At 40.2% G+C, this 27201-nt stretch overlaps 1 protein-coding gene across 1 annotated transcript in view; it reads left to right on the forward strand.

Moving 5' to 3' along the window:
* Positions 1 to 290: 290 nt before the first annotated feature.
* Positions 291 to 27201, forward strand: part of ppfia2 (PTPRF interacting protein alpha 2) — a 128927-nt gene continuing 102016 nt past the window's right edge. The window contains exon 1 of the mRNA XM_007903784.2: positions 291 to 738. Coding sequence (XP_007901975.2) covers positions 499 to 738 — 240 coding nt within the window. The 5' untranslated portion in view covers positions 291 to 498. The remainder of the gene's footprint in view (positions 739 to 27201) is intronic.

Consider the following 27201-nt stretch of genomic DNA (forward strand, 5'->3'; position numbering starts at 1 on the left):
ACCCCCCCCCATTACCTCCCAAACCCGCCCCGAAAGATGCGACTGTCAAAAGTCGCTCAGACTTTCAAGTGAGGAGAAGGAGGGAGAGAGAGGGAGAGAGGGAGGGAGGAGGGAAGAGAGGAAGGAGGGAAGGAAGGGGGAGATAGATAGAGAGAGAGAGACCGCGGTTACTGTTAAACCGAGAAGGAGAACGGACTGACCCGCTCCCTGGGCACTCATTCGGATAAGAGGGGGACAGAGGGATAGAGAGAGCCTCAGAGGGAACGAGAAAGAGAAAGGAGGTTGAGAGAGAGAGAGAGAGAGAGAGAGGGGGAAAAAAAAGGGGGTGAGTGTGTGTCCAGCAGCGGCTGATTGATGACTGTGGTGAGTGGCCGCCCCTGGCTGGGCTCGGCGGGCAGGTTTCGGGCGGTTGCCCGCTGCCAGGCGCCTCGGTGAGGGGAGAGGAGACGAGGAGAGGAGGAGAGGAGGAGAGGAGAGGAGACCCGCCCGGCCGGGAGGATGATGTGCGAAGTGATGCCGACCATCAGCGAGGACACCCTCAGCCAGAGGGGCTCGCAGAGCAGCGCCGAGGACTCCAATTTCGAGCAGCTGATGGTGAACATGCTGGACGAGAGGGACCGGCTGCTCGACACCCTGCGGGAGAGCCAGGAGAGCCTGGCGCTGACCCAAGCCAAGCTCCAGGAGGTCATCTACGACAGGGACTCGCTGCAGCGCCAGCTCAACTCCGCCTTGCCCCAGGTACACGCACCTCGGCTCCAGCTCCAGCTCCAGGTCGCGTAGAAATGCAACGCGTCTCTCGCTTCTGTTCATCCCGAATGTTTCTTGTTGGGGGACCGTGGGGGACGTCTTTCCGAAAGGGATGTTTCACCTCCTTACTCCTCTCCCCCTGTCTCTGCATTAAGTATTTTCTCCCCTCCCCGGGCTTGACTTTGACCCTCAGGGGCGTCCAGATATGTGGCTTAGGTTGGGCTCTCGCTGGATGCTGCAGTCTGGTGGTACCCATGATACCCCCCCCCCCCCCCCCCCCCCATGTGTGGCTGGCGGGTACATCACCAAATAAGATCCTAATATATTACGGTATTGAAAGGTGGGGATGACTCAATACACACTCAAAGTTATTTTTTTTTCCGATTTTAGCGCCTGGTTTACATCTTGTCATAGTTCTCAAACTAAACTTACGCTATGACATTTCGAAACGAAAGATTTCTTAGCATTTACTTGAATAATGATATACGGGTAACGGACATTATTTACCAACACAATGCGTGTGTTTAATAGATATGGTTATTATTGTTATAGGACAATGTTTGTTTAAATGAAACACTTGCGTATGACACATTGTTATGAAACTGTTAGATTGTTGCAAAATTTAAGACAAGTTGGAGAGAATGACTAAGTTCCAGTTTAATATGTGTCCCACCCACTGACTTCGAAATTTTGTGAAATCCTTTCTTAACCCATGTTTTATTTCATTGCTGTGCAAAAAAAAATCAAGTATTGTCACAGGAGAAATATTTACCTTGTGATTTTCTTGAGGAACGTTGGCATTGTTGTAACTAAATTATTGTGAAATATGTCATGGGAGTTATCCAAATCATATTTACTCACTGATGAATTTATAGCACTAATGATATTTTATGTGTTCCATAACTAGTAGTACAACATTCAATAAACAGTCTGGAACTCCAATTGGTAAAGTACATAAGTTAAGCTAAAATTAATAGTTCTACTGTATTTTAGGGCCTAGAGTTTGCACATTACTAATACTAGGATTCATTTGGTTTGTCTGATATTGTGTCGGATGGTATCGATAGAATGTTCAAGTTTTGCATTTAATGTACAGTAGTACCTAAGACCTTTACAAACGTTATTGTGTTAGTGCTGTACATCATGCTAAATACAGATTTAAAGTGTTTTGAATGTTAGTGGAATACTCCATTTGAGTTGATTTACAATGTTAAACATTATGCAACACTGAAGTCGAAATTTGGAGCAGTAGTAGTATTACAGTTCCATGCTTTTTCCCCAGCTTTCTAAATGCACTTTTATTGGCAAATTAAAATGTTTGAACTGTTAGTGATAAATAAATGAGGAGAGCAGGAACTAAATCAGTAATCATTAATATCAGCAATAATTATTAATTTCTTATGCATAGAGCAGTAATAGATTTCTCTAACAACATCAGCAAAACAGAGGCTCCTGTCAGCACCACCTTTACCTCCAGCATTGGCCACATTAAGCTCACTGGTTGCTCATTCTAATTTCTAGAGCCAGTGTAGAACCTTGGCATCCTTTTCAACACTCAACTCTCTTTTAAAGCTTCAATTGAGTTCTGACCAAGTCCAATTTCCTCCATTTTTACAACATTGTGCCTCCCACCGCCTCACCCTTCATGTAGCCTAAACACCATCCAACACTTTTTCACCTCCACATTCAACTTTTCCAAATCCCTGCTTGAGGGCCTCCACAACCTGGGGCAGCTCGAATCCTGTCCTGCATTAGATTTCGTAAGCCCATCCTCATTCATGTCTGGCTCCTTTAGCATCCTGTCCTCAAGTGGATCAACTTTAGGATCCCCACTCTTGCCTTCAGATTCCATCTATACCCCTTTACTTCCCTACTTCTGCGACCTTCCGAGACTACTCCCCAGCCACCCCTGTTGCTTCATCTCTCTGGAACTGCCTTCCTCACTCCCTTCATCTCGTTCCCTCCCTTCCCATTTTCAGGTCTCTGCTGAAGACCTTTCTTTTTGACCACCCTTTGCTCACCTTCCTCCCCCTCCCCCTGGCTCGGGCGTGGAGGGCGCTATATAAATCCAAGATGTTGTTGCTTCATAGCCCCACCTGCTACACCCCACTTATTTTATAAAGTTTTTTGAGATGTTCTCCCCATGTTTAAGACACTATTTAAGTTTCACCTCTGAGTCGGCAGATTGTGGAGTTAAACTCCACTTGTAGCTCATAGTCTAGGCTGACAAAGTGCTACCATTGCAATGTTGGAGGTGCCATTTTTAGGGTGAGACATTAAACCAAGGTCCCATGTTCCTTTTCAGGTGGACATTAAAGATCCCATGGCACTATTTTTGAATAGAAAATTTCTGCTGGTGGCCTGGCCAGCTAACCTCCAGATAAAATTTGATCTTTCACTTCACCCATATATTTCACCTGTGGAGCAGGCTTCCTAGGGAGATGGTTGAAGCAGGAAGTGTTGATTCTTTCAAACGCAGATTAGAGTTTCTTTTAGGAAATAACATTCTGGGATATAGTAGATAGGTAGTTTGGGACATATTTGCATGCGACCACCAGGAAGGTGGAAGGCGAACTAGATGAACTTTGGTCTTTTTTCGTCTAGCATTTATGTTATTTGTTTGTGGGATACTGCTGTACACAGGTATTCACCTTGGAAAAAAAATACAAAATGACTACTCTATTGTAAATCCTGTGAATTGCTTTGAGATGTTTCAATGGCACAACCAGGCTATATCAAACATAAGGATTATTATTATTTTATTTTGTAGGGAATTGCCAGCATGAATCCATGCCCGACTACATTGTGAAACAGAATATTTGAAACTCTAGAGCCTTGTGTCAGTGTGAAACCTCAGTTTGCCCTAGATTCTGTTATGCTTGGGGACTGTGAAGGCCTATAAAGTGCAGTTTGTGGTTGGACTTGTAAGGGCATCCTTGTTTGTGTTAACTCTTAAATCCATTTAAGTGTGAGAATGCAATATGCAGCCAATCTGAATTTAGTGATTGACGTAGGCATTTTCAACTGGTAATTTTCTAAAAAATTCTGTTGTAGTTTTATAATTGATTGTCTGTCTACTTCTGTACTAATAACTAATAGCAAAGTAGTCCGATGCAATTGTTGAATGCATTTATAAGTAGATTTGTTAGGCTTCTATATCAAGATGAGAATATTTTTAAAGTTTACAATTTGTTACCTGTTTTGCAAATTTATTTTAACAACTGGAAAAAATCACTGAATGTAATGCAATAGGTGTACCTCCAAATCAAGTCAGGATTCTTGGTTCTTTACTGAGAGATGGGTTGGTTGGTAGTTTTTTACCTCTGAGTCAGAAGGTTGTAGGTTCAAACCCCACATTGGGGCTTTGATCTAGAAGTCTAAGCTGACACTTCAATGAAGACAAAGGTCTCGTGCCTGGTTAGGTGGATGTTAATGATCTGCTGGAAAGATTTGAAAAGAGAAGAGTTTCTCCGAGTGACCTGGGCAGTTATCTCCCAGATAAAATTGGTCATTTACTTGATTGTCTGTTTGTGGAACATGCATTCACCTACAAAAAATATAGGCATTGCACTTTGCAGTGATTCCTGGGAAGCATTTTGAGATGCCTCAATGTATTGTCCTGTAGCTCAATGGTTAGAGCACTCACCTTGCAAGCGAGATACCTGGGTTCAATTCCAGGCAGGACAAAACCTTGGACAAGTTTCCTTACTCCACACACCTAATAATAATCCCCCGAAGCAAAACAATAATAAATTGATAATTTTCAAACCACCCACGACTGTTTGTGGGACACTGCTGTGCTCAATTGGCTGCCGCGTTTCGCCCACAAATATACGGTCAATTCACTTTACAGTCTATTCTGTGAAGCTCTTTGAGATGTCGAGAAGATGTGAAAAGCTCTATATCAAATGCAAGGATTATTATTATTATATTAAATAAGACATACCAAATATAGAATTATTATAAAACCTTTTGAACCAGTATTGCTAATTTTGTTGATTTCTTGGAATATTTTTGTTCAAATAGTGATTTTTGGTGACATTGGGAAATCTCAATGCTGACATTGAGAAATTGCGAGTTAGATGTTTTTGTGTGTGCCAACCTAAATGGAATTAAATTAACAATGATCATTAGGCAAGCGTGCTTCAACAATCTTTGTGTTTGAGTTATACATCGGGTCCAAATCCCTGACTGTCCAACGCCTTGGGACGTCCTCCCGACGTGAAAGGTGCTATACAAATGTAATTTTGTATTTTTGTATTGTATATTGATAATTGACCTTTTTCACACTTCTTACTAGCAAGTTTCCAAAACTGCTGTCTGTATTCAAATGTAAATATTCAAATATCCCTGAAAGTCAATAGAAATTAGATGATGCTTTAGTTACTTCTTCCTCAAAAGGTATTGAAAATGAGTCTAACATCATATTGTACAGATTGATACATTTTCAAATTTATTGATTCACGTTTGACATTTACTTGTTGAATCTTGTTGAATGGTGTTGCCAAATTAAACCAATAATAAGCATTTTATAATAACCACCCTCACCTGGTTCCACTGGCTCCCCATGCCTTAGAGAATAGAATTCAAAATCCTCATCCTCACTTTCAAGGCCCTCCATGGCCTTGTCTCCTCCTACATCTCTGACATGCTAGCGCTCTATCAACCTATCCACTCCCTCCGTTCAGCAGGCTCCGACCTGCTCTATATCTCCCGTAAGTGAATGGAGAAAAGGTGCAGCCCACATTGTTAAAATTCAAGTTAACTATTCATCTCTGGAACTTATTATTTTTACAAAATGAACAACAACAAAATCACATTTATAGAGTGCATTTCATGTTGGGAGAATGTCCCAAGGCGCTGAACAGTCAGGGATCAGGATCCGAGCGAGGTGGGGGCAGGGTTGGGATGAGGGAGGGCAGAGAGGTAGGCGGGCAGCTGAAGGCATGGTCGAAAAGGAGGGTCTTGAAGGCGTCAAGGGAGGGAGCAAAGCGTAGGGATTGTGGCATGGAATTCCAAAGGGTGGGGGTAGAGAAGCTGAAAGTCCGGCCTTAATATCACTTAATATGTTGTGGTTTAAGTGGTACAGAGGGGTGCAAGATGTGTTAACGTTGTATGTTATTGGTGTTGAGTTCAGAAGATTTAATCTGCATTTGATTTCGAAATGTTTTAGAGAGACTAAAATGTTTTAGAGAGACTCACTCATTGAATGCAAGAAGTGCAACAATTCACTCGCATTTCTCATTCTAATAAACATAAAATATCTTTTGGTTTTGGTCACCCGATTGGCAGACACATGTGGAAACCCATCACCATGCTTAAGAGTATCCAAACAAAGCTGAGAATTCCATACATCCCACCTACATGGAAATTCTAGAGATAGATTGTTGGAATGGAACGTGCACTGTTTCCCTGGAGGGACAAATCCTGCTTACCTAATTCCGGAAACTATTAGGCGTATGTTGGTAAGAGCCAAGATTTGGGGACCCCAGAGTGTGCATTGGGGCACAGCTGGAGTCCAACCAGCTAAAACCGCATAGATTGCCATTGATATCGCTGTTGGCAAGCTTTCCCCCTGCTTGTCAAACTAGAACCACCCTACACATTAGGGCTTTAGCTTGCAGGATTAACGGGACTTGAGTGGGATGATTCCCTGCCCCCAGTGACTGTTCTGCCCTTCCAGTTCCTGCCAGTGAGTCAAGCTGGCTGTACTATCATCAGCAGTGCAGTGGAATACTGCGGACCCACGTGGCTCAGGAACTGGGCTACCGAGACTGACACATGAGGCTGGCTCAAATCCTACACTCTGTTGCCAAACATGACACCCTTGGAGCCAGTTCAGCTTGAAATAGAACCCACTTACCTCCCACCCCCCCACCCCCCGGATGATAGCCACTAGTTGTTCAACATCCGACAAATGCGGGCTTGAACCCTCACTAGCTGGATGGTAGGTACCAAAAATCCTTACAGTGATATGTTCTATCTGTAATTAAATGGTTAAATTGTTTTTATTGAAGGAAACTTTAATTATGTTGTCAATTGATTTCTTCTAAGGCCAGAACACATTATGCATAATTGATTTTGGAAGATGCATGGGATGGATTCTAATTCATGATATCACATCTCCAAACTGGTAATGGGAGATGAATGGTGACTTGGAGAGATATACTCTTACTTGGTCCATGTTTAAATTCTACTGGTCTAAATCCTGCAGCGGTGCCAGGTTGATTTTGTGATGCACACTAAAAGGTTTACATTTATAGGTTTTACTTTGGAGTTGAATCTGTATGAGATCTACTCCGACATATTGTATGTTTTGTAGGTAACTTGAACACATTTTCAGGTGTGTTGATTTTTGAAAATTTATCACATGACTAAGAAGTTAATGTTTTGAGACTCGCCATCCAAATACAGCTGTCTTGTAAATTGCAGAAAGTACTAACTGGAAAAGCCTAATTATAGATTAGATTGTGCTTTGGTTAATTTGTATTCAAGACTGCTTTTTGAAGCATTTGAGTCAATACTGTATTGCTATTGTGCTTCAGAGAAAAACAGATTACACTTTAGCAATCTGACAAATCTGCAGGTGTGAAGTGCTTTGAGAGGTTGCTCTTGTTTTGTGACTGTCCAGACTTCATGTGCATTATGCTGTGGATGTGACTGGCTATGAGCGAACAACAACAGCAACAACTTGCACTTGTATAAAGCCCTTCACACAGGGTAGCGTCTCAGAGCGCTTAACAGAGGCTTGGATTAGTTATTTTTAAATTTTCTGGTCCCGAATAAAGAAGATTGTCTAAGGATTTCTACCATAAACACAACAATGTTTAACCTTTCAGAGAAACTAAATTCATTTCCAAGCAAACAATTTCTTATGCATTCAAATATTGCACACACAATTTCTTTGAATATAGGGACAACAGTTGAGGTAGTACAGAAAAACTTGCGTAAGTCTTATCTTTAGAAATCGTATAATCACCCAAGTTGTACTTGCACCCAAGTCCCATTTAATTTTCTATCAAAACCACTCAGATTTCTTTGCAGTAGTCGTATTAATCATCTCTTAACTCGTAACACTGCTCCCCTATTTTCCATTACTCCGCATTTACCGGCTGCAATGAATCGCAGGAAACATTATCTTGATCTATTCATGTATGCACAGAAGAACTTCATTTCCTGGAATTCAATGAGATTCCAATGCTTGCGGCAAGTGCACATGCAGTGATGGGTCAGGATGCATTGAATAGTGGGAAATGTAGTCTTGACCCGTCACCGCATGCGCACTTACTGGCTGCATTGAATTACACATGAAGAGTGTAGATTATTGATTAAATTGAATTTTATACAATTTTTACACAAGTTTGCCTACAACTCAGACTTTGCATAAATCACATTAAATGTTATGGTCCTGAATGACATGACTTATGTAACCTTTTTAAGGAACTTTTAATAACTTCCAGCAGGTGGTGCGCCTTTTTCCAGGTAAGTGGTTTGTTTCTTTTCAGGTTTTTCTTTAATCTGAGGCAAGCACTTTTTAGTTTTATTTTCTAAATGTTAGGTCTTTCATTGGGCTCTAAGACTTATGTTGTTATAGTGGTTTTCCAATGTTAATCTGCCAGGAAGGTCAAAACTGTACTCTTCTTGGCAAATAAATCTTTAACCAAGGCCTGGAGGCTTCTGGCCAGGCTGCCTGAATGCTCAATGTTAATTCTTTGGAACTCATTTGAAGGATATAAGTATATGTATATTTATGCTGTGAGGAAAATTACACTGGCTGAATTTCTGAGATAATGGAAGGTCATGCAAAGGAATAAAGTTTAAGACAAGGTTAAATACATGCAATAATTTTGATACTTTGATTTAGCTTTGGATAGCAGAATGTAACTTTGAAGAATCTTTCCTTCGATTAAATGAGTTGTGAAAGGCTAGGATTGAATGGGCTTCAGCCCAAAATAAAATGCTTGAAGATGAAATTTCAATATTAGTATTAATAATATTAGCACATATGTACATAATTTTGTGTTAAGCACAGTATTCCATTACTTTATTTTAAGCTGCTGTTAAATTCAAGAGTGGGGTTGTGAAGCCAATAAACTCAATAAATGCTAAAGGAAAGTATTACTGAGCTTTTTGACCTTATCCATGATGAGCTTGAAACATGCACTTAGCTGTAATTATAGCTTTCCTTTTGAGGTAGGCTGACTATTGCACAGAACTTTTGTGCATTTCAAGGCCCTGCAGATGACCCAGGAGGAATTAGTCAATTTGCCTTGTACACAGCCATTTTCCAAGTCATTAATGGTCTATATTTAAAGGCATCTCAATGCATTACATTTAGTAAAAGAATTCACATCTGGTGGGAAGTCAGGAAAGATTTTCCACGTTGCCTGATTTCCATGATTGCAAAAAGTCTTTAACTGCAAACATGTTGTAATCTGTACACCAAATCATTATTCAGTGACATACCTTGATTAGTTTTAAGCATGCACACGCTTGAGTAGCTTTTCTCCTTGTTTACAGAATGTTTAAAATCAACTGGAGGCTCTAAACTTGTATGACTGATCCCAGACAATCCATTCAATGTGTTTCAAATGTAATTTGACTGGAAGACATGACATTAAACTTCACTATGAATGTGGCAAGCATTTAGGTTGAAGATTGAGGTTTTTATATTATAGGCAATATGCACATGCCAAGGTCCCACAAATAAACCATGAAGTGAAAAATCAATAAAATCTGGAGCATTATTGGCCAGCAGGATTTCCTTTCTCTCTTCGAATAGAGTCACAGAATCTTTAACTGTTTGGGTAGATTGCTTTTTTTTTGAACACAACAACAAAATTACATTTGTATAGTGCCTTTCACATCGAGAGGACATACCAACATGCTGGAATAGTCACAGAAACAGGTAGATGGGACCTCAGCTTAATGTCTCATTGAAAAGGGACATCTCCAATAATGCAGTCCACCCCAGTGGCATTTCAGCCTGGACTGTGACCTCAGGTATCGACTTGGGACTTGAACCCACAACCTTCTGACATGGAGATGAGTGTGACCAACACATTACGCTACCATCTGATTCACATAATTAAACAGTGTAAAATGAAATTTACTATCCTCCGATATTGTTTGAAATTATTAAAATTTTCTATCATCTGGTGACTGTCTATCAATGTGACCTTTCACAAGGTCTGTCAATAGGAGCAAGAAAATGAAGAGCACATTTACATTTTGTAAAGGCAGCAAAATATTTTTCATAACAATTATTGCATATCCAATTCATCGGTAGTCCAAAGAAATAATAGAACACATGATTTCATTTAATAATAAATTAAATATTTATCACATTAAATATGCTAGAGATGGACTGTGCCATTTCATCTCTCTCCATCACCCCCCACCCCCACTCCCACCGCCACATAATCTTTGATAGGGATAGCTGTGATACCTGTGTTTCAAAACGTGTGGCTTTCAACTGTTAGTTAGTGGGTCCTGGCTACTTTTTCGTTTGCAGGCATCACGCTAACCAGCAAAAAATCCAGGACAATCAGTCTTTTTCCATTCCTCTCTGAGGTAGCTTCTTATGTAGAACTTCCCTATGACTGGTCCTCCCAAAGGTCTTCAGCCAGTAATCTGTAGATCTGTGAATAGAACAAAGAAACCTGTTTTTAGAAATAGAATAGAATTAATCCAACAGTATTCTTGATTGTTATCCTCATTTTACCTGTGGCAAACAGGTCAATCTAGCAGTGCATTCAATATTTTGCAAATTGAACCAACCTAGGTGCATGAGTCACAAACCCCTTCCCTTGGAAGCCATTCTCGAGGGCAAAGATGGGTAGGATTGGACTCCTGGATGGATTTCTTGATTTTTATTAACAAGCTGCATTCCAGCAACAATGAAAGCTGAGATTTGTGAGCCAAAAATTCTAATGTTGAAGGCCTCATGGACAAGAAAGAATTAGGTTAGCAACAACAACAAAGTTACATTTGTATAGTGCCTTTCACATCGAGAGGACATACCAACATGCTGGAATAGTCACAGAAACAGGTAGGTGGGACCTCAGCTTAATGTCTCATTGAAAAGGGACATCTCCAATAATGCAGTCCACCCCAGTGGCATTTCAGCCTGGACTGTGACCTCAGGTATCGACTTGGACTTGAACCCACAACCTTCTGACATGGAGATGAGTGTGACCAACACATTTACGCTACCATCTGATTCACATAATTAAACAGTGTAAAATGAAATTTACTATCCTCCGATATTGTTTGAAATTATTAAAATTTTCTATCATCTGGTGACTGTCCTATCAATGTGACCTTTCACAAGGTCTGTCAATAGGAGCAAGAAAATGAAGAGCACATTTACATTTTGTAAAGGCAGCAAAATATTTTTCATAACAATTATTGCATATCCAATTCATCGGTAGTCCAAAGAAATAATAGAACACATGATTTCATTTAATAATAAATTAAATATTTATCACATTAAATATGCTAGAGATGGACTGTGCCATTTCATCTCTCTCCATCACCCCCACCCCCACTCCCACCGCCACATAATCTTTGATAGGGATAGCTGTGATACCTGTGTTTCAAAACGTGTGGCTTTCAACTGTTAGTTAGTGGGTCCTGGCTACTTTTTCGTTTGCAGGCATCACGCTAACCAGCAAAAAATCCAGGACAATCAGTCTTTTTCCATTCCTCTCTGAGGTAGCTTCTTATGTAGAACTTCCCTATGACTGGTCCTCCCAAAGGTCTTCAGCCAGTAATCTGTAGATCTGTGAATAGAACAAAGAAACCTGTTTTTAGAAATAGAATAGAATTAATCCAACAGTATTCTTGATTGTTATCCTCATTTTACCTGTGGCAAACAGGTCAATCTAGCAGTGCATTCAATATTTTGCAAATTGAACCAACCTAGGTGCATGAGTCATAAACCCCTTCCCTTGGAAGCCATTCTCGAGGGCAAAGATGGGTAGGATTGGATTCCTGGATGGATTTCTTGATTTTTATTAACAAGCTGCATTCCAGCAACAATGATAGCTGAGATTTGTGAGCCAAAAATTCTAATGTTGAAGGCCTCATGGACAAGAAAGAATTAGGTTAGCAACAACAACAAAGTTACATTTGTATAGTGCCTTTCACATCGAGAGGACATACCAACATGCTGGAATAGTCACAGAAACAGGTAGGTGGGACCTCAGCTTAATGTCTCATTGAAAAGGGACATCTCCAATAATGCAGTCCACCCCAGTGGCATTTCAGCCTGGACTGTGACCTCAGGTATCGACTTGGGACTTGAACCCACAACCTTCTGACATGGAGATGAGTGTGACCAACACATTTACGCTACCATCTGATTCACATAATTAAACAGTGTAAAATGAAATTTACTATCCTCCGATATTGTTTGAAATTATTAAAATTTTCTATCATCTGGTGACTGTCCTATCAATGTGACCTTTCACAAGGTCTGTCAATAGGAGCAAGAAAATGAAGAGCACATTTACATTTTGTAAAGGCAGCAAAATATTTTTCATAACAATTATTGCATATCCAATTCATCGGTAGTCCAAAGAAATAATAGAACACATGATTTCATTTAATAATAAATTAAATATTTATCACATTAAATGTGCTAGAGATGGACTGTGCCATTTCATCTCTCTCCATCACCCCCCACCCCCACTTCCACCGCCACATAATCTTTGATAGGGATAGCTGTGATACCTGTGTTTCAAAACGTGTGGCTTTCAACTGTTAGTTAGTGGGTCCTGGCTACTTTTTCGTTTGCAGGCATCACGCTAACCAGCAAAAAATCCAGGACAATCAGTCTTTTTCCATTCCTCTCTGAGGTAGCTTCTTATGTAGAACTTCCCTATGACTGGTCCTCCCAAAGGTCTTCAGCCAGTAATCTGTAGATCTGTGAATAGAACAAAGAAACCTGTTTTTAGAAATAGAATAGAATTAATCCAACAGTATTCTTGATTGTTATCCTCATTTTACCTGTGGCAAACAGGTCAATCTAGCAGTGCATTCAATATTTTGCAAATTGAACCAACCTAGGTGCATGAGTCATAAACCCCTTCCCTTGGAAGCCATTCTCGAGGGCAAAGATGGGTAGGATTGGATTCCTGGATGGATTTCTTGATTTTTATTAACAAGCTGCATTCCAGCAACAATGAAAGCTGAGATTTGTGAGCCAAAAATTCTAATGTTGAAGGCCTCATGGACAAGAAAGAATTAGGTTAGCAACAACAACAAAGTTACATTTGTATAGCGCCTTTCACGTCAGAAGGACGTCCCAAGGCGCTGGACAGACAGAGTTATGGACCCGAGCTGGGGGTGGGGGAGGATGGAGGGCAGGGGGGTAAGCAGGGAGATCAAAAATACTTTCGAAGAGGAGGATCTTGAAGTGGGTCTTGAAGGTGGCGAGGGAGGGGTCGAGACGGAGGGACTGCGGGATGGAGTTCCAGAGGGTGGTTGCAGAGTGGCGGAAGGCCCGCCTGCCAATAGTGGGACGAGCAAGGGCATGAAGCAGGCTGGAGTCTGCTGAGCGGAGGGAGCGAACAGGATGGTACGGGGTTAGGTCAGAGAGGTAAGGTGGAGCAAGACCGTGGAGGGCTTTGAAGATGAGGACCAGGATCTTGAACTGTATCCTCTCTATGATAGGAAGCCATTGAAGTTGGGCAAGGAGTGGGGTGATAGGGTCGCAGAGCCTAGTGCGGGAGAGGACATGGGCTGCAGAGTTTTGAATGATCTGCAGCCTGTGAAGGGAGGAGTTGGGGAGGCTGACAAGCAATTAATTTGCATAGTCGCGCTTCGATGTAATGAAAGCATGTATGAGGGTTTTGGCAGCCTGTGGTATGAGACAGTGTCGAAGCCAGGCGACGTTGCAGAGGGGAGTGGGGGGAAAGCCAGAGCGGGTCAAGGTGCAGATGTGGGGTAGAAAGGTCAAACAAGACCCCAAGGTTCCGGACTGGCTTAGCAAGGTGGAGTGTGCAAGCATGGATGGTGATGCTGTTGTGCCTGAGGTGAGGAGGCACTGATGGGAGCCAATCAGGAGAGCCTTGGTCTTGTTGACATTCAACTGAAGAAACTTAGCTCTCATCCAGGACTTGATGTCTGACAGATATTCTGTCAGCACAGCAGTGGTCCTGGACTCAAGGGTGGAGGCAAAGAGGTAGAGTTGGGTGTCATCCGCATACATCCAATATGTAGAATATCCAATTTGATGTAATTTTTGCAACAGTGATTGGACTTGCAGTGGATTTGTAATGAAAACAAGGTCACCTAGAACCAAAATTTGTTGTTTGTCTTTGAATGCTCTTTATTGCATTGCATTCCCTTCGGAAGTGTGGTGCTCTGAATGGCACACAGTATCTCAAATATTGATCTCTTCAATGATCAACATCTGATGAAATGCCGTTAAGAAGAGGCCCAGCATTTAATCAATCTCATTGATAGTTGTACATAGAATGAATCCTTTTTGGTGAATAAGAAATGATCATATTCAAATCCTTTTTTTGGTTTTGCTAAACAGGATACTGTTCAATCATGTAAACAAAATTCATATTTCCCTTCCATTGTGCATTGTCTTATATTCATCCACAATATTGGTGACATATAAAAAACATTCACTGATTGGCGGGACGTGACAAGTGGTGTTCCCCAAGGTTCTGTACTGGGGCCTTAGATATATATATGTGTATGTATATCTATAAATCTATATATATATATATATATGGATGACTTGGATGGAATAGAGAGTTTTATATAAAAAATTGCAGATGACACAAAGCTAGGAGTCAGGGTAAATTATATAGACGGGTGCAGGAAGTTACAAAGGGACTTAGATAGATTAAGTGAGTGGGCAAAACTGTGGCAGATGGAATTCAATGTGGGGGATGTGTGAGATGATCCACTGTGGATTTAAAAAATAGCGAAATAGAATATTTTCTAAATGGTGAGAAATTAAGAATTGTGGAAGAAAAAGCGATTTCAAGAGTAAACGTGCTCACAGTTACAAAATGTTATCAAAAAGACTAATGGGATGTGGGCCTTTATCTCAAGGGGGCCGGAATACAAAGGAGAGGAGAAAATGCTTCAACTATATAGAGCCTTGGTCACACCTCATCTGGGGTACTGCATGCAGTTGTGGGCACCACACCTCAGGAGGATATATTGGCTTTGGAGGGCGTGCAGTGCAGATTCACGAGAATGATACCAGGGATTAAAGAGTTAATTTATGAGGACAGGTTGCATAAACCTGGTCTCTATTCCCTTGAGTTTAGAAGCTTGAGCGGTGATCTGATTGAGGCTTTTAAATGTGTGGAAAAGTCAGAAAGTCAAAAGTCAGTGCCTGTGTCTTTATTGGTACCCAGGGGACCCAGGTACAACAACAACAACAACAACAAGATTCCATTTATTGAGCGCCTTTCACGTCGGGAGGACGTCCCAAGGCGCTGTACAGTTGGGTCAGGACCCGAGCAAGGGGGAAATGGTCAGGGTGAGGGGAGGGAAGGGAGGGAGTGAGGAGGGGGTAGAGAGTCGAGAGGGGAGCTGAAGGCACGGTCAAAGAGAAAGGTCTTGAGACCGGCCTTGAAGGAGGAAAGGGAGGAAGCAAGCGAAGGCACTGGGGGATAGAGTTCCAGAGCCTAGGGGCTGAGAGGCTGAAGGCCCAGCCACCGATGGTAGGGCGGTTGGGGCGGGGGATGTGGAGCAGACCGGAGCCAGAGGAACGGAGGGTACGGGCAGGTAGGTAGGGGGATAGTAGGTCGGAGAGGTAGGAGGGAGCAAGGCCGTGAATGGCCTTGTAGGTGATGGTGAGGATCTTGAATTCGATCCTCTGGGGGATGGGGAGCCAGTGGAGGCGAGCGAGGGTGGGAGTGATGTGGTCCGAAGCCTGGTGCGGGACAGTACACGAGCTGCAGAGTTCTGAATGACCTGCAGCTTGTGGAGGGAGGTGCTGGGAAGGCCGGCGAGGAGAGAGTTCCCATAGTCCAGCCTTGAGGTGATAAAGGCGTGGACCAGAGTTTCAGCAGCGTGAGGGGTGAGGTAGTGCCGTAGTCTGGCGACATTCCGGAGGTGATGGAAGGCGGTGCCAGTTGTGGTGCGGATATGAGGGAGAAAGGACAGCTCAGGGTCGAACAGAACCCCGAGGTTCCTGACTGGCTTTGAGAGGTGGAGAGTGCAGCCTTGGATGCTGATGCTGTCAGCGCCTGAGGTGCGGAGGCGCTGACGCGAGACAATCAGGAGGGCCTCAGTTTTGCGCACGTTGAGCTGGAGAAAGTTATCTCTCGTCCAGGACTCGATGTCGGACAGGCAGGCTGTCAGGACATCGGTGGTCGTGGAGTTGAGGGTAGAGGAGGAAAGGTAGAGTTGGGTGTCATCCGCATACATGTGGAAGTTAACCCCATGTCTGCGGATGATGTCACCAAGGGGGAGCGTATAGAGGGTGAAGAGGAGGGGACCGAGGACAGAGCCTTGAGGGACACCGCACGAGACAGTGCGGGGGCCGGAGGAAAAACCATTTGTGGAGACAAAGTGGAGACGTTGGGAGAGGTACGACCTAAACCACTCAAGGACAGGGCCTTGAAGGTTTAGGTGGGAGGACAGGCGGTGAAGGAGGATAGCATGGTCGACCGTAACGAATGCTGCCGATAGGTCGAGGAGGCAGAGGGAGCCCTGGTCACAGATGGTCAGGATGTCATTGGTGACCTTGACCAGGGCAGTTTCTGTGCTATGGGCAGCACGGAAACCCGACTGAAGGTGTTCGAATAGTGAATGGTTGGAGAGGAAAGAGCGCAGCTATAGTGCTTGTGATGAGGCTCTGATTATTGACCAGACAAGGGCTTACCTGTAGTGAAAGCTGGGATAAGCTTGGCTAATCTTGTCCAGGCAACTTGGATCTACATTCTTCAGAAGCTGCATGGTGCTGAGTGTGACTATCGTTCTTGGGAGGGGGTTGGACCTGATGGCAAAAAGAGTGGATGGGATTAACGCTGAGTTCCTCAAAAGTGCTTTAGGGGAGAGATTGGAGATTGGCAATAGTCTGACACATCGATCCAAGAATTGTCAAGTTTGTTAAAGTGCTTTCCTTTCTAAGGCAGGTCATAGAATTCTGTCTGAGGTACAAACCATCAGTGGTGAGGAGTGTGATTGTGGTATCTATGCATCATAAGGATCAATGAACTTGAGTCCTAGAACTGATATAATCCATAAAGTGGTACTCCAGGTCATCAAAGCACATATTTTGCATGCATTAGATGCCTACAGATTGATCAAGAAGGAACAGGCTGGGTTCCATTCTCAGACAGGTTGTGGCTTTATTTGACATTGCAGAACATCATAAGACTCGAGAGAAACCTACCTATGTTGCATTTGTTTATTTCTATAAGGTGTTTGACAAAGTGGCTCATGAAGCCCTCATGAGAAAATTGGAAGCTATGCAAGCGGGTGGCTAGATTTTGGAATTTATCCAGAATGTGTACTTCAGTTCCAAAATCCTTGTGTGGACTGATTAAAGACCTATCAACATTTTCTTTGTGAAAGCAGGATAGTAAGGCAAAATTGTTCACTGTTCAATGTATTCATCATTGATTTATTTGATGCCATTGAGAAAGGAAGGTATGGTGTGTCTGTTCCAGGCATTTCTAATGGATTTGCGCACATTTATTTGCAGACGATGTTGTGCGGCTAGTAGGCTATCGTGCCCTCACTGGACAAACATTGGGAAGATTGGCGGATAATGTTCTCATTTGAAAATTATTCTATTCGCAAAGTAATATTTTAGCTGATGGGAGTCCAGTAATTCACTAACTTACTGGTGTATTCCTCTGGTGAGAGATTGTGTCCATAATTCTAGACAATTGGGAAATTTCCATGATTAGGTAGAGTGTTTTTATGGGATACTTAAGTGTGGTGATCAGTTTCCACGTGTGTTGGACCTAACGTAACCCAATAATAGTAATTTATCTCAAACCTGGAGCTGTCATGCTCTTTTAGTAGGAATGGAATGAAACTCGAATGTCAGCATGTAAAAGAGGCATAAATAAGACCTTACTCTGGGGTAAAGGATTAAAAAGCTTGCAATGCCATATCTAGGCCATAAGAGGACAAATGCAGAGGTTCAGCCACTCCAGGGAGGCTTTGATTGAGGTTTGTAAGATGATGGAAGATGACTTAAGATTACTTCAAGTGATCTTTAATGGCTTCAACTGCTCTACTTTTGGCTATGATAATTCTATCATTTGGGAATTTTCTGGGTTCTGAGTCTAGAATATGAAAAAAGATTTCTGTTGCATTTAAAAAAAAGTATGCCTCTGTATTCAAGAAATCATCGATGAACTCCACTGTAGAGTTTACAGATTCATCGATTTGCACAAACTCGGACCCATTTTGTTTTAATCTTACTCTGCTGTTTTTAAAATTTAGCTTTATCCCACCTTTTATATCTTTTCTGACTCTTCATTCTTAGAAATATAACAACAATTTACATTTATTTATTGGCTTTGACATTGCAAGGACATGGTTGCTTCACACAGCTGATTGGGAGCTTGAACAGGGAGAGACGGCAGAGAAGAGTGTCTGAATGCTTGGTCGACCTTAATCTCAATTTTCGATATAGCAACAAGGCTTTATTCAACTTTTTAAAAAAAAATTGACTGAAGACATTGGATCAAAGTATTCAAATCTAAGTTTAAGCAAGGTTAAGAGAGACACTTGTATTAACTCAAGAATTTTCTAACCATACCTTTGTTAATTTATAACAAATATTCTTGAATTTAAAATCAGTTATGTTCACCTACAAATTTTGTCACTACATTTTATAGTAAATCTTGTGACGTGCTTTGAGGCATTTTGATAACGTGATAAGGCACAATAATAAATGCAAGGATTATCATTGTTATGTCTAAGGCTTTATTTAAGTGTTCATTTGCATCATATGCCCACAGGTTGAAGCCTAATTTTGAGTCATGGATTTTAACTTCACAGTGCATGATGTGTAACCATGGAGTTACAACTACATAAAAAGCCCTGAGGTGAAACTAAAATTGATATAAATACTATTCTGTAAGAAAATTTTGCACGCAATGTTTTGTATTTTTTGTGTGCTGCCTTGAGAATTATTAAAGACAGCTTGTTCCCCTCAGCAATAGTGGTTGCACCCATCCTGTGACACTGTTGGAAAGCTATGTTGAAAGGAATCAAGTATAAACAGCTCTTTTATTGAATGGATGGTATTTTGCAATTTATAACACAGCAAGTTGATTGGTGGAAGATTACAATGTGACAAATCTCCATATTCGGTTTTCTATGTATATGCTACAGAGCCTTTTATGGACAATCTTTTGAAAAGGTTCATTCTACAACCCCCAAACTAGCAACATCGTCAAATACTAAAACATTCTATGAATGTTGGTATGCATGCTAGTATATCAGTATTTTGAAAGGAAAATTTGTTCTAAAAGAAATGAATACAGTAATATTTCTATTGTAACCTTTTAATGTGCCTACAGTAAATTAATTTTGGAATGAAAATAATTGAAACCAAATGCATAGCAGGATAAGTGCTATGTATTTTTTATAATTTAATCAATAATTACTGTTGTTTGGTACATGGTGTCACCAAGAACATGTGTGTGTTTTTTTTTGAAACAAAGTTTTCCCCCACCTTTCCTGGAGGTGCTAACATCTTGAAGTATGATTCCACAGGCACCAACTGTTCTTTCTTACTTTGCCCAGTGGTCATTCTCCATTTGTGAACCTAAACAGTGAATGTTGATATGGAGAAGAATTGCAGCTGAGCCATTTGCCCAATGGCCATTCTCCATTTGTGAACCCAAACAGTGAACGTTGATATGGAGAAGAATTGCAGCTGAGCCAAGAATCATTGAAATTTCAGCACAGAATGAGAATATTCAATCAGTTGTTCCTATGATATACTGTTCCTCCACTCCAGCTATCTGATCTCATCCCACTTTTCTGCCCTCGCCACGTATCTTTCTATAACTTTTATTCTTCAAGTATCTATCTAATTCACTTTTAAATGACTTGATTGATTCTGCTCCAATTGCCACTTGTAATAGCATCCAATATCCCTTTGTGTAATCATCTTCTAACCTCTTGTTTATAGTGATAACCTGGTTGCCATCATTAAGCAGTGGGAATCATATTTCATAATTTACTCTCAAAACTTTTTGTAATTTTGAACATTTCCGTTAGATGCCTTGTTAACGTTTTCTGCTTCGGTGAATACAACCACAGATTTTATTCTATTTCATGCTCATTCTTTACACGTTTCTACATTAAAAATGGAAGCAAACCAGATACCACTAACTTTGTACCTTTCCCTTAAACCTGCAGTGCCTCTGATCTTCTGCCAATAATATTGTTTTTCATGTTTGGTTCCACAAGTGAATTCACTCCTTTTCCTTTGTTTCATCAACCTTTGTTTGTATTATGCCCAATTCTATGGGCTTGATCAGCGGTGTGCGATCCTATTTGTTACCTCTACACAAGTCAGCGCCTTGGGACTTCCTCCCAAAGTGAAAGGTGCTATAGAAATGTAATTTTGTATTGTAATTTTGCATTGTAAGTTGCAGACACAAATTTAACAAAGTTCTGCTTTAAGTACATTAAGAAGGCAAGTGCCACAGGAGACTGATTTGGAGCCAGCAAACTGCAGTTACACTATTGGTTTCACAATGTTCTAGTACAGACACCATGTCATTCCAATGCCTGCAGTATAACCAAGGCAATGAAGTGCATGCAATTAATCCATAATCTTCCAAAATGTAATAGCAATTGGCACAAATTTTTCTATTTACTTATAATACTGCAAAATACCATTTTTAGAAATTAGCCGTATCATTTATTATGTTTATTTGTATCCTGCAATTTTTGGACATTTGTAGAATGTAGATGAAATTATTTCACTTATCTGAAATAACCTTAAATCAAAGATGAATAGTTGCATGTTGTCTAACTATCTTTGTACAAATGGATCAAGATATCTGCACTTTACAAACTTTAGTTCATTTGAGTTAAACTGCAGTGAAAACAAATGGAAACTGCAAGTGAGTGAGAATTTAAGTATCTCTTTGGATGTGTTTATTTAAATCATTCAGTAAGTCAGAATAAAAATTGTAACTTCTAAAAATTATCCAACCCAAGAAAAATTTGGCAGTGAATGTAATGTATTTAGTGTTTTTGAACATTAAGACATAATTAGGGAAAATATTGCATCAAAAATAGTGGAAGATTGTTTTCTGTGAAGTGAATTGTGTGCTTTAATGGAAATTGCTTTATTTTAAAGCACTAATTAAGTAAATGTACTTGAATGTTTTATGCCAGGGTTGGTCAGTGTATTTTAACAATCAAAGTATCTGAAATAAAAAGAAAATCTATCAGTGGTAAGTGTTAGGACATCTAATAATCGCACATAAAGAACTCTAATTCCATCTCTAATTACAAGTATTTTTTAAAAATCCACACCATCGTATACAATTCAAGTTTCTAATTTTATTTACCCACCAATGTTTGTGGGTAACCCAACTATTCTGTTATGAATGGATATCGATTACTGTTGACAATTTTATATGCTTATACTGCGCTTACAGTCCCTAAATTATCAGAATGCTGGATCAAATGTTGTTTTGGTGTACAAGACCTTTAACAATTTATTAATTGTCATTGTGTTCTTATGATGGGTTGTTTTTCAAAATTTTACTCATGTAGAACCTCTTTAGGATGCTGAAAATAATTGGGTGCAATGGATAAGTTGTAGACTGAATACAGAAGCTTTGCTTTTTTGAGTATTTTAAAGAATTACAGTATGCAATTATATAATTCAATTATTGCTACTGCCAAACATTAAACTAATCTCTTGAATGAATAGTTTGTGTATGATCTTCATGCTTTACTCACTTTATTTTATTTTTAATAAATTAGTCAAATATTTTCCTTTTATTTCCTTCAACGCATCAGTTATTTTAATGTTGCCAAGTGAGACTGCTCAACTAGCCAATAACTGATGAGACTTGCGGCACAGATTTCCTTTTAAGAAGCCCTTTTAAGGCTAGAAACTTAATAATTTGTGCATGTTAATAGACTTGCAATATAATAAGTGTACCCAATTATGTTAGGCAACTTTTTTAGACAGCCTGACCATTGTGCCTGATGTTTCCCTCTTTATGAACTTTATGATGTTTCCCTCTTTATGAACTGATGACATGAATGTTCTCAATTTGAGGTGGCATTGGGGAAGGTTTGTAGAACAATCTACAAACATAGCAGAAAAAGAAGGGTACATATCTAGTGCAAACTAGACCATTTTTATGAGTTAAATGATGAAAAGAAAATGTTATCAGATTGTGATTTCTACAAATGTTTTGCTACAATAGGTAGTAAAGGGCTTAGTTTTGAGGGCAAAGCACAGGAGGATCCTTGGTAACAATGTATTGAGCACTAAAAGAGACAGTGTAAAAGTTCTGACTTCAATCACAATTTCTTCAGATGCTACCAGATTTTGCAAAAATAACATTAGTTTATAAACTCACTTGTTCCTCATCTGGATATTTTCCTGCTCTTTGAATTAGTAGTTAAATCTCACAATAACTTTATATATTATAAGGATTTACTTAGCGAGATCTATGCATATGTCTTATATGTGTCTAACGTATATAATGTATATATATAACATATATCCCATGTCTTCTCATCATACTTACAGCAGATACTGACTCAGTCAATGCTTGTCTGAATCCAACTCATTAAAGAGCAATCATGTGGTTTCCCCAACAGATTTATAACCTCAAAAGCAAAACTTCAGACAATACTGGTCAAAACTGTTAAGCACGCAGGATTTTAGTCAATGTAAATAGTGTATTCACAATCCCAAAAGTCTTATATAAACTATCTTCTCTGATTTTTCCAGTGCACCATATCATTGTAGTGTGACCCGATTCATTGTACGTAAGTCCAGCTGTGTTCAGCTGGCCTGATGAATTCCAACACATAAGGCTGGTTCTTGTGCTAAAATGACCATTTTCTAGGTCATTAGGTCGCTGTTGACCCCCTATCAACCTGTCCGCTCCCTCTGCTCAGCAGGCTCCAGCCTGTTCCAGGTCCCCCACCCGACCCGTCCTACCATTGGCGGCCGGGCTTTCAGCCTCTCTGCCCCCACTCTTTGGAACTCCATCCCACAATCCCTTCGCCTTGCTCCCTCTCTTGCCTCCTTCAAGGCACTACTCAAGACCCTCCTTTTTCACCGTGCGTTCAGCTGTCCTCTTACCTCATCTGCCCCACGTTTGGGTCCTGGTCCCTGACTGTTCAGCATCTTAACACGTCCTATGACGTGAAAGGCGCTTTTCAAATGTAATTTTGTTGTTGTTGCTGTGAGTTGCTGCTTTGTGCATGTGACAGCTCACAGGAAGTTGCATCGACAACAGCCTGGTGACCTAGACGTTGGACTCTTTTTAGCTTGGAAACCAGCTGACGCACAGGAAATGAGCTGGCTAGCTGTATATGCGTATTGAAGCTGTCATGGTATCGTTATCACACAGGTTATGATTTTTGGATTCATCCACCACATTATATCTGGACTCCACTGTAGAACAATTATCAACAATTTCCACCCAATTTCCAACAATTATGAACAATTTTCACTCAGCAACCTAACATCCCATCAGGACCGGGTGACTTTTTTTTACTTTACAGGTAAAACGAACTGTCAAGATTCTACACAGTGTCTGTGATTTTGGAGGGAACAAACATGGCATTTGATACAGTCAACATCTGAGGTGAAGAGACACTAATGGGAGCTAAGCAGATAACCTCATTTTGTCAACTGAACTGGAGAAAGTTGTGGCTCAACCAGGCCTTGGTGTTATCTGCTGATGATGAATGATGATTTATTCTCTTCAGACGTGCCTTCAGCTCCCCTCTCGACTTTCTAACCCCTCCTCGCTCCTTCCCTCCCCCCCACCCGACCATTTCCCCCCTGCTCGGGTCCCGAACCAACTGTCCAGCGCCTTGGGACATCCTCCCGACGTGAAAGGCGATCTATAAATGCAATCTTGTTGTTATTCATAGATTCATAAAATGTTACAGCACAGACGGAGGCCATTCGGCCCATCTAGTCTGTACCGGCACTTTGACAGAGCAAGTCACTTTCATTAACCCCAATCACCAGCTTTCTCCCCATAACCCTGCAAATCCGTCTTCCCCAGATACCTATCCAGTTCTCTCTTAAAAGCTGTTATCGAATTGGTCTTCACTACCCTCTCATGCAGATCATTCCAAATTCGAACAACTCGCTGAGTGAAAAAATTTCTACTAACCTCCCCTCTACTTCTTTTGATGAAAATGATGAAAGTGGCTTTTAAATTGAGACTGAACTTAAGAGTTTTGCCTAATACTGTGCAATTTTAAATTTTAAGACAAAACATTCTTTTCAGACCTCGCATCCTTTTTGGGTACATCATGTAGGATGGTCGTGTCATTTATGTTTAGTCCTTCAAACTTCCCAATTGGCCTACAATGGCCTCCGCAGAGTACTGTGTACGTTTCCTTTCTGAAAATATAAAAAAAATTACAGTCCTACTTTGTGAAAGTAAATGCTGATTTTAAAAAGTAATGATGGTAGATCTGTTATGCAAACCTGTTAATCAGAGCAACAATGATGAAAATTGGTTGAGAGTGACACACTGTGGCAAAACAAGGTAATGGTAAAACAGTCTTCAGAGTGTCAAATAGTATGATGAATATGATGTGGGGTTGATACCTCCTGGGATCTATTGATAAATAATTCATTTTTGAATATCAAATATGATAATACATCAGAGTGCATCCCGTTTCATTATTGATGATGGTGATGTACTTGCTTTGTTGAATTTGGAAATTTAGTTTTGCATTCTTCAAAGCAAATCTTTGGGTTTTTCTTAAAAGCAAAATGTAAACAGATTGCTATCAATTTCACTGAAAATATTTGGTTTTCTCTAAAAATAAACATGCGCTGTCTGTTTCTGCCTCTCTCTCTCGTTCTCTCTCTCTTTCCACACCCCTTCTTGTTCTAATATCTCCTCTTCATTAAAATTAAATTTTGTATACAATCCTACATAATTTAGAAGATGAGAAAAATACTCACTTTACTTTTGCATAAGTTTTTAATAATGGTTTACTGTAACCTTCAGCTACCCTTGGGCATAGCTAATATTTTTTAAACCAAAATGCTGGTTTAATACTTGCAAGCATCAAAAAAAAACTGTGCCATAGTAATAATAATCGTTGGCATCTTATCAAGTTGAGATGTCTTAAAACACTTCACAGAATATACTGTAAAGTGCATTGAGTGTGTATTTTGTGGGCGAAACACGGCAGCCAGTTGCACACAGCAATGCCCTACAGACAGCTATGGAGTGAGTGATCAATTTTATTTGAGGTATTTGTTGGTCAGGACACCTGGTGAAACTCCCTTCTCTTTTAGAAAAATGCCTTGGGATTTTTAACGTCCACCTGAACAGGCAGCCAGGACCCAGGATTAACATCGCAGCTGAAGACTGGCGCCTCCAGCAGTGGAACATGCCCCAACATTCCTTTGGAGTGTCAGCTTAGACTATGTGATACCAAGCCCCCGACGTGGAGCTTGAACCCATAACCTTCTGACTCTGAGGCAAGAGGTACAACCACTGAGCCACGCTGCCAAACAATGAGTATTTTTCCTAATAAGCAGTATTGCAATGTGCATATGAGGGTGGGACCTGATTAGGTATCAGTTAAATGGGGTATTGTGTTAGTAATAATAATAATCCTTGCATTTGATAATGCGCAAATATATATATTTGATCATGTCTTCAAAGACATTCACTCTGGCCGGGAATTGAATCCAGGTCCTCTCCCTTACAAGACGAGTTTCCTAATCAACACACTACAGTAATCCATTGTACTGCAGTCTGAAATTGCAAATTTGACTGCTTAAACTGGAAGTTAGAAATGTTTCAATTAATGGGCACAATATTTATTTCATAATTTCATGTGTTTCACGCATGGAAAGATGGCTGTAATTCACTCCCACATACAGTTTTTGTTATAGATATGTCAGTTTGTTAAATAACCACTGTAACTCACAATCATCTATGAGACATTGTATATACTTAATTACAGATAACACTGTAATTAGAGGTAACACTACACTAATTTGAATTCTAAAGTTCTTCAACAAAGTACATGCATTGTGATGAGCTATTTTACAAGACTGCTGCATCAAACTTATTTGGATAATTCCCAGTTCTATTCTTCATGTTGAAACCTGCACTTAAAGATGTTCATTATAAGTTTTTTTGCATTTCTTCATCACTTTTCAATAACAAGTATAAAAATCATTATTGAAAGAATTTCTCAATGGAAAAACCTGGAAAATGGCAAATTCTAGAGTTGTGGCTGAGTTGACATACAAATAGCCTGTTAAAGTACAAATGTAATCCTTTTTGTGCTATCTTTTGATTAGAGTGAACTATTGGAATTAGCAAATTTGGCGTTCACATGGTATCTATGAACTGGTTGAGGTTTTCTACTGTGATTTATCATATTCATTAAGATGTTGATCTTTTCAAGTTCTGTAAAGTTAGCATCTGAGCAGAGTTCCATCTGGTCAACTGTAACATGTCCAGGGTTTTCAATTGAGAAATCCTTTCGCGAAAGTTACAATTTACACTCTCAATTTGCAATATTGTTAATTACCACCAGGTGGAACCATTTTCACATTATTCGGTACATGGATCCTAATTATGTGAAGGTATTTCGTAACTGCGTTAGTCAACAATATTTTTAAATAGTTACCTTGTGTTCAAAAAGCAATTAATTATTTAAATTACACAATCTAACGCCAGAAGCTGATTTATTTGCAATTTAGTTACTGATAGCAGGAGATTTATTATCATCTGAACAAATTTTCAAAATTAGCAACGGATAATTGCAGGTTGCCAGTAAAGTAACTAATACATTTTGTCAGGTTCATGCTGCCATTTGTAGTCCAACCACAAAACTGACATTTAATATACTATTCTGCTATCCCACTGCATTTACCAAGTATAGTTTTGGGTCATTCGCTGTCGAACAATGGTTGTTCTAGACTAACATTTTGGAAGCTTTTACTTAGTTTTCTTCTATTTCAGTTTTCCTGATCTATCNTTTTTTTGGACAATCAGGACTAACCAGCTGAAGGAGGAGAAGAAATACAACAGTGAGGATTATATGGAAACACAGATAATTTTAAATAAAATATTATTTTGATGGGTCTTGGAGGCTATTGTCCCTAGAATGCAACCTGTCTGGCTGAATAATGTGAATGTAGTCAATATCCTGGAGTTATACTAGATTGTATTTGCCTTTGTGGGGGAGAGGAGGGGGGCTGAAAGGTGCACAACTTGGACAAAAAATTTAAAG

Source organism: Callorhinchus milii, unplaced genomic scaffold, assembly GCF_018977255.1.
Source record: "Callorhinchus milii isolate IMCB2004 unplaced genomic scaffold, IMCB_Cmil_1.0 Scaffold5, whole genome shotgun sequence".
Lineage (NCBI taxonomy): Eukaryota > Metazoa > Chordata > Chondrichthyes > Chimaeriformes > Callorhinchidae > Callorhinchus > Callorhinchus milii.